The sequence below is a fragment of the Taurulus bubalis genome (genome assembly GCF_910589615.1).
Source record: "Taurulus bubalis genome assembly, chromosome: 7".
NCBI lineage: Eukaryota > Metazoa > Chordata > Actinopteri > Perciformes > Cottidae > Taurulus > Taurulus bubalis.
In genome coordinates, this window is record NC_136595.1 from 21,895,473 (window position 1) to 21,913,680 (window position 18,208).

General features: G+C 42.5%; 1 protein-coding gene across 1 annotated transcript in view; it reads left to right on the forward strand.

Moving 5' to 3' along the window:
* Positions 1–18,018, forward strand: part of atf6 (activating transcription factor 6) — a gene marked incomplete at its 5' end in the record, with an annotated part of 28,725 nt that extends 10,707 nt beyond the window's left edge. Inside the window, 9 exons of the mRNA XM_079221492.1 lie at positions 230–415; positions 584–675; positions 2,329–2,466; positions 4,041–4,139; positions 4,261–4,363; positions 5,109–5,173; positions 6,451–6,562; positions 10,405–10,489; positions 16,175–18,018. Of these exons, the coding sequence (XP_079077618.1) occupies positions 230–415; positions 584–675; positions 2,329–2,466; positions 4,041–4,139; positions 4,261–4,363; positions 5,109–5,173; positions 6,451–6,562; positions 10,405–10,489; positions 16,175–16,371 (1,077 nt within the window). The 3' untranslated portion in view covers positions 16,372–18,018. The remainder of the gene's footprint in view (positions 1–229; positions 416–583; positions 676–2,328; positions 2,467–4,040; positions 4,140–4,260; positions 4,364–5,108; positions 5,174–6,450; positions 6,563–10,404; positions 10,490–16,174) is intronic.
* Between the last annotated feature and the right edge of the window lie 190 nt (positions 18,019–18,208).

The window sequence follows — 18,208 nt, forward strand, 5'->3', positions numbered from 1 at the left end:
CTGAACACAACGTATGTTAAAAACACCAGGATGTACTCCTGCATCCGGTGACATTATGATCCACAACCCAACAGGCGGGCATTTTATCGTGTTCTCACAATAACCATCCCTCTTCCCTGTTGGGATAGTTGTAGCGTGGATACATCCACAATGGGATGACTTGATATGAGTAATAACCCATTTCCAATGTGTGTTTCTGTTTCTGTCTTCGTCGCTCATCTCGCTCCAGTCGAAGGTGGGCCAGAGGCAGCAGCGCATGATAAAGAACCGCGAGTCGGCATCCCTGTCTCGGAAAAAGAAGAAAGACTACTTGCTCTCGCTGGAGGCTCGGCTGAATTTGGCGTTGTTTGAGAACGAGTCGCTCAAGAGTGAGAACGGCAACCTCAAGAAGCAGCTGGAGGGCCTGCTGTGTGAGGTGAGAGGCCCGCAGCCACAGCTCTGCCAGACACTTCCACACAGCCGGCACTTATAAAGAGGCCTGTGCTGAGAAACCTCCACCACAAGAGTCTTGTGGGAATTATGCATGTATATAATCTCTGTTTTGAAGTGTGTTATGCAACATGATTCCTAACTTTTCCTGCAGAACACAGTGCTAAAGGTGACCGCCCCCAAGAGGAGAGCTGTGTGTCTCATGGTGGTGTTGATGTTCGTCATGCTCAACGTTGGACCAATGAGGTGAGCCTGTGGTGCATGCTGTTTCTCTCTGTACGACTCCACAGCAGACTGATGTCGTTTCTAAAAGCTTCAATTCAGTTCAAAACAAAACGGACGGCAATGATGGCATGATTTAGCTCAAGATGGATGAAGATTAACAGTAACTGCAACAAACTGTGGACAATTACTGGAGGAAAACAAATGGGAAGCCTCATGAGTCATTGTGGGAATCACGCCTCTCCTGTAAGACATTACGCAAAAACGTTTATTAAAAACAGAGCAGAACATTTCACATTGAAGTAGTTTCTTCACAAACAAACCCACTTCCCCTTATTTCAGTTGACAAAGTTATAAACGCATTGGAATAAAAAACAAATTATAAAGCAATCATCTCCGTATCGTTTTCCAACAGTTTAGATAAGACTAAACACTGGTCTTCCTTCAAAGCTTTCAGTGCTTGTACTCATTTGGGTGTCTACAAACTCACAAATATGAAGAAAACATCAGAAAACACGTGATTCAGCAAGTTGTTCACATTTGGCACCTCTTCCTATGTCATATGGAGGCTCATTAGAATATAGCATGTAAACATGTTGTAGTTGAAACCCCAAATATAGGTATGAACCTAAGAAGCATGTCACTACAATCCACTGTAATGTGGTCCTGTTGTGCACACACTTTACCAGTCCAATCTTAAGTGAAACTGATGTACCGGTAATTGGTAGAGTTGTAATAGTTTGCCCATGCTGTGTGTACAATATATTCCATCCCTCTGTTGTTGTGGCCAGAGTTTAAGGGCTTTGTGACTAATGGGTGAATCAGCCTCAGAACATCGCTGGGTTGCGAGGAACACTTTCCACTTACAGATGTAAAAAGTGTAAATCATGTGTTTATGGCATTATTTCTGATCACTGCTCATAATGTTGACAGCCGTGACCCATTAAGAGGATATGTGAAACAACACTGGGGGAAAAAAAATGTATTCCACCCATCTAACAGATGGCGAGATTGAGTAATCTCACAAACTCAAATCCACCTCCAACGACAGCGATGACTCCTCTGTTCTCATGTTGTGAAAATGTTTGTTTTCTCCTGGGATCAGCTTGCTCCACAAAGATGCGAGGATCAACTTGTTGGACTGCCTTGCTTTGATGATCTGCCCGCACTCTGTGCTGGGAATGTGGCCTTTCAGTTGTTCTCTAGAGCATCAACGTGATAAAGTTTCTGTGCACTGTTGAATGAGTTTGCTTTTAAGACTTTAGAGGTATTCACAGTAGCTGAAGTCTGTGTGCGTCTGTACCTGTGCTCAAATCTGTGTGTTTTGTGTTTGGGTTTCTCCTTCGGAATGTAAAATATGCCCGCTTTTGAGGTTGGATCCCTTTTTGAAATGAAAATGCCACCCAGAGAAGTAATACCATTGAAAGAGATTGTGTGTGTGTGTGTGTGTGTGTGTGTGTGTGTGTTTTTACTTGTGTGTGCTTTGGGTTATGCAGTCTAGATCAAAGTTCAGATTCTTCTTGTGGCAAAAAAAATGAAAACCCCTCCTGTGCACAGGATGTGGGCCACATGGAATTTGCCGGTTATTTCAGTCCAGTAACTAGTTCTTCGTCTCTGTGCGTTTCCTCCATCCCACCTGTCTCTTTTCCTCACCTCTCCTGTCTTCTGTGTCTCCAGTCTGTTTCAGGGCGGTCCGGGCTCCAAGCTCGGCGTTATCTCCATGCAGCAAGGCGGCAGACACCTGTTGGGTTTCTCCTCCGAGGCAGAAAGTGAGGTTGTGATGGGCCCCGAACCCCTCGCCCGTGGCCCCGGCAGGTAATGAGCTCAACACGTTTAACAACACAACGCCGCGTCAGCAGACCCGGATGCACCTGTGCCTGGGCTCAGTCTGAATCGGTACAGGTCATTACAGCATGTGTAAACACGCGCGCCTGCCGATTACCAACTCTGTCCAAACGTCTGCTTTTCAAATGCCTCCAGGCCCCCTGACTAGGTAGCCAGCAGTTGTGCTTTGAGTAACAAGGTGGGAAATTGGGGTCCGGCCTTGTTTGACATCCAGCTTTGTATTGCCAGTAACAGTTTATTTTTCTAAAGGGTCATATATTTTTCTTCTTTATAAAAAATAAAAGCGATTTAGGCCCAGCAGGCTCATTTGTAAATTGCATAAATAACATTCTTGTTTGGTGCATTACCTGCACCCCCCCCATGTCCTGAAAGGTTTTGCAAGGTGGTCGGAGCATCTCATGTCTGCATGGCATCGCCAGCCTGTCTTTTGTCAGATTGCCGCACCGGGTATGTTACATGTTAATGCGAAGCATTCATTCTGTAGTGTCGGGTTTCCCGGCAGCATTAAACCAAGCGCGGGCAGGAAGGAACACATTAGCTTTTACAAAAGGGTTGACAGCACCGAACGCACCAGGGAGGAGGATGACGGGGGAGACCTGTAACCTAATCTCGGGGTCCCACTGAACAGGAAAGTGTGTGTGTGTGTGCGGGAAGGTTATTACAAGCCCCTCAGTTAGAGTTTTGATCAAACCTCTTCGGGCGGACATGTTGTCTCACCGAACCATTTCCAGAGCGTTTAGAGTCGGGAACGCGAGGCCTCGTCGACCCGTTGGCTCAGATCAAGGGGGCCCGGGGGAGGTATTACATTGGTGGCAGACGCTTTGGTAACGAGCCCCCTGCAGGTGGGCCCTGCCTGTGGACAGTCTACACATCATCACCTCAAGCAACACAATCAGTCATTCGCAGAGAACAGTTGTAATTAAAGTCACAGTAACGTCTAAGGAGGAAGGGCAAGGCATGCAATGCCGTTTTCTGCTTATCCGTAATGTATTTAAACCCCACTGCAATAACCCAGATTGTTGGGGCTGTTGAGTTTTTTTTTCTGTCGTCCATAATCAGACTTGATGTGACCTGGTGGTGCTCAGCTGTCTGGAACATGTTTCTGATTATTCTCTGAACAGCACGTGGCCGTATCGCTTGAGAATCTGAACTTCCTGTCAGCGTTTCTGTTCTTACAATTAGCGACTGAAGCTCTGCCACCTCTGCACGTGTTTAGTATTAGGGATCTGAATCCATGAATCTCTTTAGTAACCAGTGAAATTCAAAAGGAATATATTTGTCCCCACGGTGAAGCCAAGCTGGGTTCTTTTTTGATACCCTTTTGCTTCCTGCTACTCGATCCACTCTGTTTCACCTCCGTCAGAGGGCAAGCAGCCATGTCGGCTCTCCGCTTGCATTGAAAATATATTCTCAACATTTGGGATATATTTATTTACATCCAGATTCTTATTTGGAATTTGACATTGATGTGAGAGCACATGAGCGGTCTTGTTGTCACTTTTCTGTTTGTTTACCAGCTTCTGTCTGCTCTTTCCTCTGCGTAGCAGCTTTGAGGATAAGGCTCTGATGGTGTTGAAGGATCCTCTCTTCCTCAGACCGCCTCCACCCTGCCTGCCTCCTGTTAACAGGACAAAGTGCTTAGAGTAAGTTATGAACTCTTTCATGCATGGCCTACCTTTTGTCCTTTCACATAAGAGCATGAAAAATGCTCAAAATTGACCTAAAATGTGAAAAACAAATGATCTCATCCACTTTGATTGGCAGGTTGGCCCATGAGTTGAGGGGTTGGGTCCACCGTCATGAAGTGCACCAGACCAAATCCAGGCGCACGAGTAACAGCAGTCACAAGCCCAGCAGGACCATTCTGGTAAGTCGTGTTTTGGAAAAACAAGAAAACACATCTAATGGGCCATGCAAGACCTTTCGTGATGTTCGGGGTTCGCTATACAGTTTACAAAGTAAACTCTGCTTGTAATTTAGGCCATATAAAATCAAAACAACTCTTTCACCACTGCTTTACCTCCCCTCTCACCTTCCCCACCCTCTCATTTCTCTTTATTGGGCTGAGTTTAATCCGGCAGCCCTGAGAAAGTAAACACAACACTTAGAGCCGAGCTGTGGGATTAGTGCCCCGTGCCCCTTTTTTTTTCCATCTTTTTTTTTTTTTTTCAAAATCTGTCACAGTTGGTCTGATCCATTAGGAGCTGCCCAGCTCATATATACCCATTCTTCATTTTACTTTAAATAGAAGTGTCGGCGTGTTTATTTCTCACCTGCATTGAGCTGTTGTCTCCAGACACACTAAGTCGTCACAGCATTTCAACCTATGTATCTTCGTTTTAATAAAATCGAACTCTTTCATTGTGTTTCTGTTCATTTGAATGGTTTTACATGCAAGTTTAAATCTTAAAATTCCTAAATTCCTGTTCATCAGGATACACCGTGGGACTGGAATGCGTGCGCTGATCTCTCGCTGTTTTGAAATGATCGGTCTTGACAGTCTGTATTTATGTATTTGACAGTGTTGCTCACAGTTTATCCTGCTCTATCTAAAGGTTAGTTGATACGACTATAAAGTGATTGTAGCTCATTCTGTTTTTCTTTCCTTCCAGAAACAAGAGAATAAGGAGAGTGCCCAGATTTTGACGGTCCAATACACAGAAACGTCTGAGGAAAAGTGAGTAAAGGGCTGTTGCAATGTAATTGTGTCTTATTCATGCAAGTAAATCATTTTTCTGGTTTTCTCTTACAAGCTACTTGATTTTAAAGCTGCATTAAGCATTTTGAGGGCAGAATAAACTGTAGCTATAACGTAACTACTGCTTGTATGGTAAACCAACACTGTGGTGGAGTAAAACAATACCTGTTTAGAGCTGCGGACTGTATTGTTTGTTGTCAGCTGGATACTCACAGACATATTGTGTAAAGCATCTGTAGACATAACAAACTGGTATGTTTCATTTAGATGCATTTGACCAAAGTGGCTCCTTCACTGGAGATGTAATGAGAAATATCATCTCTGCCTTTTATTTCCACATTTCTGACATTTGTCTTTTAAAAAAAAAGATTTATGAAACAGTGATTTGAAAGCATGACACCCTGAACAGCTTCAGAGGTTTGTTGGTCAGCAAGAATCTTTCCTGCCGGACGGCACCGTGTAGTTAACACCAGGCAGAGGGAGACAACAGTTATTTGACCACCCACCGTTTTTTAATATATATAATACATATAACCAGGCAACAGCTGTTGAGTCTGCAGAAGCTTAAGTTTATCTGCTGGGTTGTGAAACATGGGAAAGGGACGACTGTAAAGGTGCAACCAATGATTACGATAACTACGATATTGATTTCTGTGTCGTTTGTTTTCTCGATTTAATTGCTTGGTTACGAAACAGAATATTGTGTAAAATAACCATCACATTTTCTCAAGGTCATAACATGTTTTACTTTTTAATACTAAAACTCAAAGAGAATGAGTGTCCTATAATGTAAAACAAGGACAAAGCAGCACATTATTATATTTAAGAACCTTAAACTAAATCATTTTTGCCATTTGTGCTTTGTGCTTTTTGTAAATAATTTAAAACATAAACGATTGCAGATTAATTTAATTTTGATTGACTGATTAATTGACTTCTAGTTGCAGCTCTTGATAACTGAGATGATAACTGACTGTGTGCTCCACTAGTACACATTGGATTATTGAATGATTTCATACACTAAGGAAGAACGTGTGTCTGTTTTAGGGTTAAAGTCTAAAAATTAGACTATATTAGAAATCTAATATTATTTGATATTGGAGGTTTGCACAAAATGTGCCAAATATAATAAATTTCTTTGGCACAGAACATTTATTATCAGCATTTGAATCGGTGGTATTCATGTCAGTCTTTTTCTCCTCGTTTCTGAATATTTCTCCAGTGTTGCTTATTTTTCCATTTTTCTCCATCAACAGGAATCCTGGCAGTGAGCTGCAGGTGTACTACGCCCCTCATCACACCTACAGTGACTTCTTTGATGAGATCAACCGTCGCGGCGACACTTTCTATGTGGTGTCTTTCCGCAGAGTAAGTTTCCACATGTTTGGTCCATTACACTGATTAGAGAGGAGTAATGGAGTCTGACACCGTGGTTAAAGTAAAGCAGGAAGAATGATCAACACGCATCAACCTTTGAACCTTTCAAACGTGTGTCCCAAAATGGGAATGAAAGGCAAGAAATGAATTCTACACCGAGTAACTTATGAATCATAAATGATATGGAATAGGTCAGTTCCTCAACATAGAGGTTTGATTTGAGAGAGAAGTTGATGAAATGCACACGCCTCAGGGTGTAACTACCCCTTTCCAGTCCAGTTTCCTCGGCCCATTTACAATCATCAAGACCATGTTGCAGATTTCTAGGCACGGCTACATGTCACTGTTAATCTTCTCGGTCTTTATTCATTTGACCTGTTTTCCACATTTCAGACTCTGGACCTTTTTAATGTTCCCTGTTGATGTGATTAATCACATTAAAGTTGTTGGATTTGTTTGATTTAGTTTCTAGAGGGCCAAACTTAAATCCCTTCGTCACCAAGAAAAAGAAAACAAGTTTTCTGAATAATCTTTATCCTTTTTTTGAGTTCTCTCCATTGTAGTTTGTGTTTCATTATTATGGGACGCTCCATCTGTTCCAACGAAGACACGTTTTATTGGCAAATTTGTGGCAAACATTAAGAAGTTTCTGAACAAAAACACATTTGGTTACTTCTCCAAAGAGCTCATATCACACTCTACACCTCTGGGTGATGTTAAGCCCTTAAATCCTCAGGATTACTTAGTGGGGCGGGAGTTTTGAAGCATGTGGTCAAAGATCAAGACCCCCAAGTCAAATGGGTTTGGCTCTCAGTTGGCATGGTGACAGCAGGGACAATGGTAACAATGGTGTCCCCGAGTCCAGGGCCTCTGCAGGTCAAGTGGCTGTCGGTCACTTTCCAGCAGCTCTGTGTTGCATGAGCAGAGTTACCGAGGGTGGCATAGTTTAGAAAGTTCAACATGACGGCTCGGATACTTTGACTTTCAATCAACTGTAAAATAATATAATAACGTGCAATTCCAAATGTTAGAATCCTACTGACATGCTGACAAAACAGTTTTTGTAATGAATCACCTTAGAGAAAATAGGCTTTTCAATTATTTTAAAGCTTTGATTGATTATTTTGATGTGACGATGAGGAAATGACCGTCACGATACCTTAAGCCTAAGGCAATGTCTTCATATTGTTTGTTTAATATTCAGTTTACAATAATTTAAGACAAAGAAACACAGACCATTTTCACAATTGAGAAACTGAAACCACCAGAGAATGTGCTTCATCCATCATACGAATAGTTGCTGATTTTAATTTACTTGCGGTTGATGAATTGATGCATTTTCTCAGTTCTAAAAGGATTTGTTAATTTTTCTGACTTCCTCTGATTCTCATTTTACTCATTTTTTAAATAGAAGAAAATACCACAAGTCCTGCCTTCTGGACGACATGCCTGGTTTCATGGTGTGTGTTTTTTGTTTGTTTTTTTTTTCTCAATGCTGAGCTGAATTTATCCTGGTTTTAATAAGCCGGAAAGCTTAGAGGAATCAAAAATGCATTATTAGGTATGAAAACGAGCACTAAAATAGTAAAAGACAGATCATAAATAACGGGCTTGTTCTCCAGCTTGACCTTTTTTTAATTCTCACAGACCTTTATTGGCTTTTCTCAGTCCGTTTATTGGCCTGTATTTTGGTTTCCTGGGTTTCAGTGTGTGTGTCGGTCAAGAAACAGGTGTGCTTTTGTTTTTATGTTCCAGTAGGTATGATTATACAACAAGATTGTCAAAGCTCCGGATCAAATTTGGAATTTTGTTTTGGCTTTTAAAGTCAATCACTTCCAATTTTGACTTTTTCCCCCTCGGGGGAACTCGCCAGGTTCATGGCGGCCTGTTCTTTCCCCCGCCAGCGCTCGATGTCTCTACAGTGTGCTGCACGCTCAGAGATGGCCGTTCTTAGGTCAAGGGGGCTTTTCTCCTTGATGGATACATTACCGCCACTTGTGGCTTTTGTTTAAGTGTGAAAGTGAGGTGATGGAAAACACAACTCCCAGCGAGACTGATGTGGAACCTGCTCCCACTCACCGCCGTTTAGCGGTCTTGCATCACTTCTGGTGTTGCTTCAGCACCTGTGGCTCTGTGCATTGAGGTGAGGTGGTGGAAACACTGGCTGCTTTCACCGTGGACCGTATCCCATAGGGTTCAAGGAAAACCCACCTGTTGTCATGGCAGCTGCAGCTGTTATGTCAGCTTGACGAGCTCGCCGCTCCCCCTGATGATGAGCAGTAATGTGGCTGCTGGTTTCCCGCCACCCTCATAACACAGTCAAGGCACCCTGTCTGCCATTGGTGGCTTACAGTTTATCCTTTATTCCTTGCAGTGCCAAGATGGTTTATATCACACTAAATCCTTAATTATGAAGAAACATGACTATTGAAACTGCACAAGATAACTTCTTAAGCTGAGGGCAACATCTTCGTGTCACTTGGCATTATGAAGAACACTTATTTACAACAATGACAGAGAAAAGCCTCCCACATGCGCTCTGTTTTTCCTCACAGTCTCTTTATTCCCGTAGACTCATATCTCGTATTCCTCCCACACATCGATACGTCTCCTTAATTGTACATATTCTACAATGCTGGTTTCCATCTTCCCGCTGTAATCCCTTCCCCAAACCTCAGACCAGGCTCCACCTGTCATCGCCTCAACACCCCTCATCTGTCAGTTCACCCAGGCAAGATAAAGTAAACCAGTTTTCAGTTGGCCGGTTGCTAGTCTTCTTAAAGGGCCCCTCCACGTGAAGTAGAGTTTACTAATAATAAGTGTTGTTACTACTGTCTGCATTAATGCTCCGGAATGGATTATCTCGAACTGTGCTTCAGAAATGTATAAGAGGTAGCTTGCGTTACTAACGGGAGGTGTGGAGTTTGAAAGAAGTCATTATTTCGGAGGCAGGGGTGTTCAAATGAAAGGCACTATTGAGTTGTGAGTTTGGAAAAGTAGGATCCAGCGATTCTTTGGACATTGACCCATACTAGGAACTATAAGTCCAGATATGTATGTGCTTTGATTTTGTGTGTCTTAGTCACACAACTTTATGGAAGTGAACTATTCCATTCATGGATTAACCCTTTAACTGTGTTCACATCAGGAACTTTTTTTTCCTCTTTTTTTTTTCAGTTCACTTTCTTTTATTACAAACTGAGAGAATACATGTGTATTTCTCAGATAATGTAGAATTTAATTTACCATCATAGTATTAATCATTGTGTGTGTGTGTGTGTGTGTGTGTGTGTGTGTGTGTGTGTGTGTGTGTGTGTGCGTGTGCGTGTGTGTGTGTGTGTGTGAGCATTCCTCTCTCCCCCTCAACTCCTGAGAGGATGTGCTCGGATTATAACCTTCCCGCTCATTGTTTTATGAATTGCATGAAAGCTATTTTTAATAGCCTTGGAAACTGAAGCACTTTACTGGTTAGTTCCATTTTGATCTCAGGCTTCTCCTACATCAGTAAGTACCACAAGTACTCTAATGGCCGAGAGTGACCGTCTTGAAAATAGACTGATTTTAACTGTTTAGTTGATGGGGCCAGGCATAATAAAAGGGCTAAATTTGAAGAATCCTGTGACTAGAAAGGCCCTCATGGAAATTGTTGCCTTATGCGATGACCATTGCATCATTGATAACCTCAAGATGTTATTGTCTCCCAGGAGATCTTCTCCTCAAACTTGACTCCACATCTTGATCAACAACTGACAAACGCATGCAACCAACCGTTTTTGTTTGCTTTGAAATGTCTTTTATTTTGCTCTCGGTGACCTTCTCCTCTTTGTTCTCAGGATCATCTGCTACTTCCTGCCACCAGCCACAACAAAGGAAGTCGACCCAAGATGTCTTTGGTGTTGCCAGCCATGAACATAAACGGTATGCACTGCAGCACAGACACAACAGTTGGCGAGTTTGGTCACTCCACACGATGAAACAGATGAAAGGCGAGCTGGGAGTAGATTGAGAAACACGTCTCCCTATAAGAATGCGTTACGACACTTGACACTCCTATTACCAAAATAGAGCACTTTTGCTTTTTAAGCCTATTAAGGAGATTCTGATCTCCTTTTTCATCTGCACTGGTATGTTATTTTCCAAAGTCTACCTTCTTGGATGTCGAGTGTGTGTTGTCCGTTTGACTTAAATTAAGGTTTCTTTAAAGATTTTCTTTGCCAAAAAGTTTCTTTGACTTCTGGCGTCTTGTTAGTTGACGCTTGCTTCTTTGCTCCCCGCCTCCCTCTGAGCCCTTTGTAGTTTCTGTTATGTCCTTCAGCCTCTGATTAGGCTTTCTGTTGCATTTAGCAATGCTGTCAAGTGTCTGTACAGCAACTGACCGACCCACACAGTCACAAGCATTACAATAAGTCCCCTTTAAGTTCAGTTCAGCCATTTTCCTTTTTCTTCGCTTTTCTTTTTTTGTGATGAAAATAATGGAGTTGAGGCCTGCAACTTGTGAATTTCGTTCAATTTACCAAAGTTATATTACAAATATTTTTTTTTATAATATATTATTACGATTTTTTTTTTTTAATGCCTTTATGCTGGCACCTTTTGTTATCACTAATTTCATCTCTTGAACTGTTTGCTTGATATCCATCACCCATACAACTGTATTTAAGACAAGAAGTTTGTACACAGCACTTGAAAAAAAGTCAGTATCATCCAGACCTGTGGTTCTAGTCCAAAGTGTGCCATCTACAGGAAAATAAACCAGGGATGCATCATCTGCCTTAATACCGATACCTAAACCTGGCTTTGGGTATCGGCAGATACAGAATACAGATCCGCTTCCAGCGTTTAGCTATTAAGCTGTATGCATTACTATGTGGAAATGACTTTTCAGGCTTGAACTTTGTAAAACAAGATTCAACAAATAAATGCATAAGTTAAAAAAAGTAAATTATAAAGATATAATTGAATTGAATAGATTGGCCCCATAGGATGCAGGTCCTGGTGGAAATGTAAACATGCTAGTGATGAACAGCGCTCATCTAGACGTCTTTAATTCCTCTGAAAGAGAGCAGTTGCTGTCCACATCTTGTCATCGTGGGTGGTAATCAGAGCTCACTTGGTTTCCACCAGCTCATCCGAGATGCAATCACCCGTTTATTTGACCGCCTGCCCTCAGAAACAATGCCCCTCCGGAACATTTTAACAATGGTATACTTGAGGTACGCCTCAGTATCTCAACACTCAATCGACCAAAACATTGGACTTGGATATGGTGCATTGTTGCCAAATTGTTTTTTGTTTTTTTTATGAATCACTGAAGTATACAGATGTTTCCATGAGCTCATCCTAGCTTTTCTCCATGGTCCTTTTAGATCTGCTGGATTATCAATACGGCATGTCAAAGTCATAAGAGATTTTAGTGGAAAAGTCCAGATGCTGCAGTTAATTATCAGGTGGCTTGATTTCGACCGAGCCTGTGGGACTGAAGGGAAACCTGCTGAAGAGGGCTTGTGTTTACGTAGGGCGTGAGCAATTAGGACCACAGCCTGTTGTTGTTGTTGGGCGCTTGCCTGGCGTCCTTATCAGAAATCCTCTTGTTCCTCTGATATCTCCCCGTCTCGTCTGTGGCAGCGCACCAGCACCAGATTTGATTAGTCAACCAGCTCAGAGGAGTGAGTCAGTGGAATATGAGCAGGGAAGACATGGCCGATGGGGAATAACTTTTTTTCCTGGGAGGGGGGTGAGAGATGAAGATTGATGAAAGTAAACATTGTTCTTGGTTGGTCTTGTCAGGGAGGAATGTTACGGTCCGTGCTGGTCAGATGGTCCATTGGAACAGCAGTAAATAGTGAAATCCAAGACCTCCTTTTCAGCTAATTGTCGAATTGGCCAAACAAAGGTGGCATTCAGGGAGAGATATCGAGTCTGGCTCAAAGAAAGGGCCTTCAATTTGCATGATCCGTCATGGAGGGCTTCGGTTGGCCTGAAAACGCGAAACGCTGTGTCCCAATAGTCTTTTCCTGCTTGTTTCAGGCGTTGCCGTGTTTGCAGCGAATGCGCTGGCTCGATCATGTGGTGTCTTTTAGAGAGAGGACCAACAGCAGCTTTTGTTTTTAGCACAGACGCGCGTACTGTAGCGTCACTTTTCAGACGCCACAACTGGCCCTGCTGGTAGTTCCTCGACGACCTGACCGAAAGCATGCAGGAACGTCAGCTGAATGAAGTGCCGGCCAACAGATGACCGATTGTCAACACCCGGCTTGGTCCTCCCTCCTTCAATGAAGCCCCCATGTGTCACATAGATGACACGACTTCAAGTCGCGTTTCATATTTATGTTGTCTTTTAAACTTTGAAGTGATTAAGTGCAAATGTACACATTTAGCTGGCCGAGACACTCAGACAAGCCCAAACACTGTCCTCTCTCTCTGGAGCATGATCCCTCTACAGTGGGGGATAATTCTTTCCAGCTCCCTGTTGCTGCGCTCCTTTTAGGAATGCCTTCCTTCTCCAGGCACTAAATGGTTTTCATCTGGAGGAGGTGGGTAGACTCCACTAATCTGGAGGGAGCGTTTGGTCTGTCGTGGTCAATAACTGAATGTCGGAGACGGAAGACTTTGATGTGAGCCGGCGCTGGTTTGCGTCCACGCTTCAGGGGCTTTGTTAAAGTTACTCGACCTTGACCACCTTGGTTCTCTCTTGAGCAGTGGCTCCACATAAGGACTCAAGGGTTTGTTTATTTTACCATCCCCCAGAGTTTGAAAGTAGCTCAATCAAGTGGAAGCGACATGTTTGGAGGAGAGGAATGTTTTCGGAGGTGACATCATTTACAGGTGGATCGACCGTGGGAGACGCACTGCAGTCTATTTTTTTCTTCTTCTCTGAGATTGTACATGTGCACTGTGGCGAACAGGCAGCCTTCACTTGGGGGGGTTCAAGGTAGAGCGCCGCACCACGGAAGAAGATGGGGGTCACATTTTCCTACTCCTATAATCTAAACAAACATCCAGGGCTCTGAAAATAAGTGCACTCTCAGCAAGCCGAACGTTTAACCCTTTGCCACCTTTGCAACATAAACTCGTGCAAGTGATTCTTTTTCTTCGGCGACTTAAAAAAAGAATAACAAAGCTAGTTATTAGCCGTGCTAGCTATGTGAGATGAATTATCTAATGGTAAAACATTGCTTTACTGTTCTACACTGGCCTGTTGAACTATTGTAGAACCTCCCAATCATTCATTAAAGAAAAGATGAACATATTGGCAGAATTTCCCAACTCAAAATGTTCTGGATTAGTAGGTTACGTAAATGTTGAAGTTGCCTAATCACCACCCGATTAGACTTGCATTTATTTTTATTGGCCTTGTAATTTTGTGATTATACTTGCTGAGGAATTGCTTCCTTTTCTGACATAAAGAAAAAACATGAACATGTCCTCCGTGTGTGTGTGTGCCAGTCTGTCCCCCCCGACCCCCAGAGATGCACTCTCAGGTTTCCTCAGATGTGTCGTTGCCAGACATCAGGGTTTTATCAGCTCACTGTGTCGCTGAATCTTTCTGGAACATCTCCAGATGGCTCCAGTGAACTGGGGAGAGGAGACCACGCATAGCAGGACGGTAGATTTGGCAGCTTCTTCAGAGGGCTGATGTTGTGCCCCGTGGCTGCGTGTTTGTGTGTTTCCCGTTTCACTCGTCGGGTTTCTCAGGCGGCTGAATAGAATTTGGACTATTTGGTAATTTGGTGAATTGCGGATATAAACAGTGTGGAGAATTAAATGGGAATCCTCAATTTTGATAATGGCTTAGATTATGGCCCACAACATACATAATAATTATATTTTTTGTATTATTGGGCACTTATATATAAAGTATGGGGTGCAGTAATCTCTTCTCTTCTCTTTTTTTTCTTACAAACTGACACACAAACTGAGCAAAAAGTTGCCTGTGAACACTTAAGCAGACACAACATCAACATTCCTTTTGAAGTCCAATATTCCCATGGATTTACATTTATTCCATACTTTAAAAAACCACCAGAACTGACATGATTTCCCATTATATTCGTCCTCTTCGTGTGTTGTGCATTTGGATTATGAGTGACACTCATCTGCTGTTGGACTGAGCTAAGTGGTGGTCATGTCATAGCAGTTTAATGTGCACTGACTGCAACAATGAAAGGCCCTTGAACCATTTGTGAGGAGTAGTTATATGGAGATGCACAGAAAATCACTTTTTTAGCTCTGCTTCGGAGGCGTAATTTGAGATGGACATAGCGTGACAAACTCCTAACCCAGAGGACGGTTTCCAGAGATGTCTGTTGAATCACTGAAGCCATTTGAAAAGTTCCAGTTTCACCACAGGTGCAAAAGAGGAAGCTCGGCAGCAGATGAAGTCATGCTCAAGCATTATACGTCCACGCACCGTTTAATGATATGAACATCCGTGGAGTCTTCTGGCTGCAGAAGGAGCTATTGTATTGTCACTGTAAAATCTGATAAACTCTCTAAAGTATACGTCCGTGGAAATTCCAGCTGAGAGGCAGAAGAAGCTGATGTCTTGCACAGGCGTCTGGAAAGAGACTGCAGAAACAACTTGCAGCGCTCTCGGCCATTTTAAAGACGCCTGCAGCTCCATTTCTCAGTCATATGAGTGCACTTATTCTGACTGAGGTTTGTCTTGTGTGCTCCATGTGGGGAATGCTGCTATTATCTTGTCTCTCGCCAACAACAAAGGAAGCCACGTGTTTTTGAGTCGTCTGTTAATGTGAATACTCAAGGGACGCTCACCATGTTGGGAATAGCTTTTTTTTTTTATTGTAATTATAACATTTTACAAATTGAAAGGATGTTCTTCCCTCAAGCTTTTGGAGATCACTAAAACAAGCACCAAACCGTTGTCTCAAATCCAGCAGCTTTTTCCCCGAACTACAATTTCCCAAGATAAAGCCAGAGCAGTTACACTGTTTGAAGGTCACACTCCAGGATGACCTTGTTAAAATGTATTTATGTTTGATAACAAGCTTCGTGTTTATCATGGACTGCGGTGTGTCTCTGGGGTTTTTCCAAACACAATAGCCTGACTCATCAACATCGATCTCGAACTCTCCAGACTCGCTTCTTTTCTTCTCTGAACACAAAAAGCCTAAATGATCCTGACTCCACATCAGCTCTCTTTCTCTCCCCCACCCCACACACACACACACACACACACACACACACACACACACACACACACACACACACACACACACACACACACACACACACACACACACACACAAGTTTCCTCTCAGACGTGCATGTCCTGCTCTTGTTTAGGCTTGTTTTGTTTATCTCAATGATGGAGAAATCCAGAATGTGACTCAGCTCTGGACTCCATGTGTGACCCAGCTTCTACCTCTCTCCCACACTGCCTTCAAAACAATACCCCTTTACACTCCCAAAATACTCTCTTAATCATATCTTTCTGCAACCCTGCCAGTGATTATGGAGACGACCACTATTCGTGTCTTGAGTTGATTAAATCTTTTGCCGTGGTATGAATCCACTGCTGATGGAGCAACTTATTCAACAATAACTAATAACAACCTTCCACTTCTTTTGCCGCCATTACAGACAGCATCATACGGGACAAAGACTACGAGGTGATGATGCAGATTGACTGTGAAGTGACGGACACCAGGATCATCCACATCAGGTCTTCCAGCATCCCGCCTTTGCTCCGGGTCAACCGCACACAGACGTTTTACCAGCACTCCTCGAATGACAGCCAGGGCGCGCCTCCTGTCGGTGTGCTAATGGGGTCTGCTTAAGATCCCTCACCTGTTATTGTTTATAACTCCTCGACTAAATCCATGAAGATAAGATCTCAGTTCACACTTTTCTTTTTGTGCGTGTGATGAAGTACGGTTCAGATGTGGTGAACTCCCACTGACTTGATTTATATTTGAATGAAATACAAAGGTAGGTTCTCAAATTGTCAGCTCGAGTGAGCTGCATTCTTTATTCGGGGTTGATATCTGGGGGCCGCCTGTAATGGGGTCCGAGCAGACGCTTGCTCCTTGTGTGGCAGCACTGACTTCTCCCTGTAACCCCAAATGCCCCACATAAGGGTAATTGCTTAACGGCAGGGGGCTGAGCATTGAACCCTGAGTCACCCCGTCATAACACAAATACTTCCGCCCCGTAGCAGCTCTCCTCAAGTCTGCTCTTTCTTTTTGGGTTCTTAATTTCGGAAAGCAAGCTGCAAAGCCGGAGGAGGAAAACAGAAAAGGATTATATACAGAAGGTTGATCTCACTGGGAAGGCATTTGTGTTTGTACCGTGGCTACAAAGGGGCTGTAACAGTCTCTCTTTCTCATTTTGTAGTCTGTTGGCCTCTCTAAATACAAAGACTTGGGAAAACAGTGAAACGGTAAACTGATTAATTAGACGCCGCAATTAGAGGCATTCAGTAAACTCAGGAAGTGATCTGTGAAAGCTAGCAGGCTAACCATGATGCTGTTGGCTGGTTTCCATTCATTCAAGGATTCAGGTGCTCTGTTTTTTCCCTTGTTTTTGGGGCTTTGCACTGTGCTTCTACTATGTGATTGAACAGATTTGGATACTGTCCATATTTATTTATATTATTATGTCACAGTAAAGCCAACTCCTGTGCTAAGATGTAATTCCCCCTTTTTTATGTGGTCAAAATGTATTCTGTCAAGATTTATTGACATCTTCTATATCTGTCTGATTATACTTTGTGGGAGCTTTAAATTCTAGTATTCTAGACTGAATTGTAGATAAAATGGCAAATGGTGGATTGAAAGGAAAATTGGAACTACCGTAGAGGGTATTTTTCACTGGGTAGCCATCCCAAGGTTTTATTATCTGTACATTGAAACTCAATATATATACAGTTGGGCTAAACATGGCAATGTTTGACATATAACCACTGGTGAAAAGCATAGTTTGAGTCCTCACTTCTCCGTCCACGAGCTAAATTTCACTTTTATTTAGTGCACTTGAATCTATATTGAAATTGCAACCTACTAGAAACTGTTGCATTATGAGTTTTAGTACTAATTTGTTGTAAAGATTTGCACTATAAAAGAATATATAATAAATTGTAATAAAATGTACTTATTTGTCTATGTTGATAAAGCAACATACTATACTTGTACCTGAAAGTGTATTTCTTTTAGCGACACGTTTGTACAGATGGTTATGTGTTAACTCAACAAATGCCCATAAAAAATGTGCCCTTTTTCTTGAGCCAGGCCGTGCGTGTGTGTTTGTGTGTGTGTGTATGTGTAATTGTTTTTTTATATTTTTCTTTTGGTTTCAAAAACACATTTGTTTTCCAGCATTGTTTTTACTGCATCCAAAAAAAAAGTACAATTAAAAATGTGTGAGGGTTTTGTTTTTTCGTATTCTATTATGTGCAAAAACCAAAATAAACACTGGATTTTACTATACCTTTGTGTGTATCCTTTGGCTTTGTTTCAACAAGTACAATAGAAAGTCTGTTCAGGACTTTTTTTTCATCATAACTCCAGTAACTGTAAACTACAGCCTTGAACAATCGTTGTCTCTGTTTGTATTTATGTTTTTTCTCTCTGCCTGGTTGTCTTTTTTCCCCACAGTTGACTCCACACACACACACAA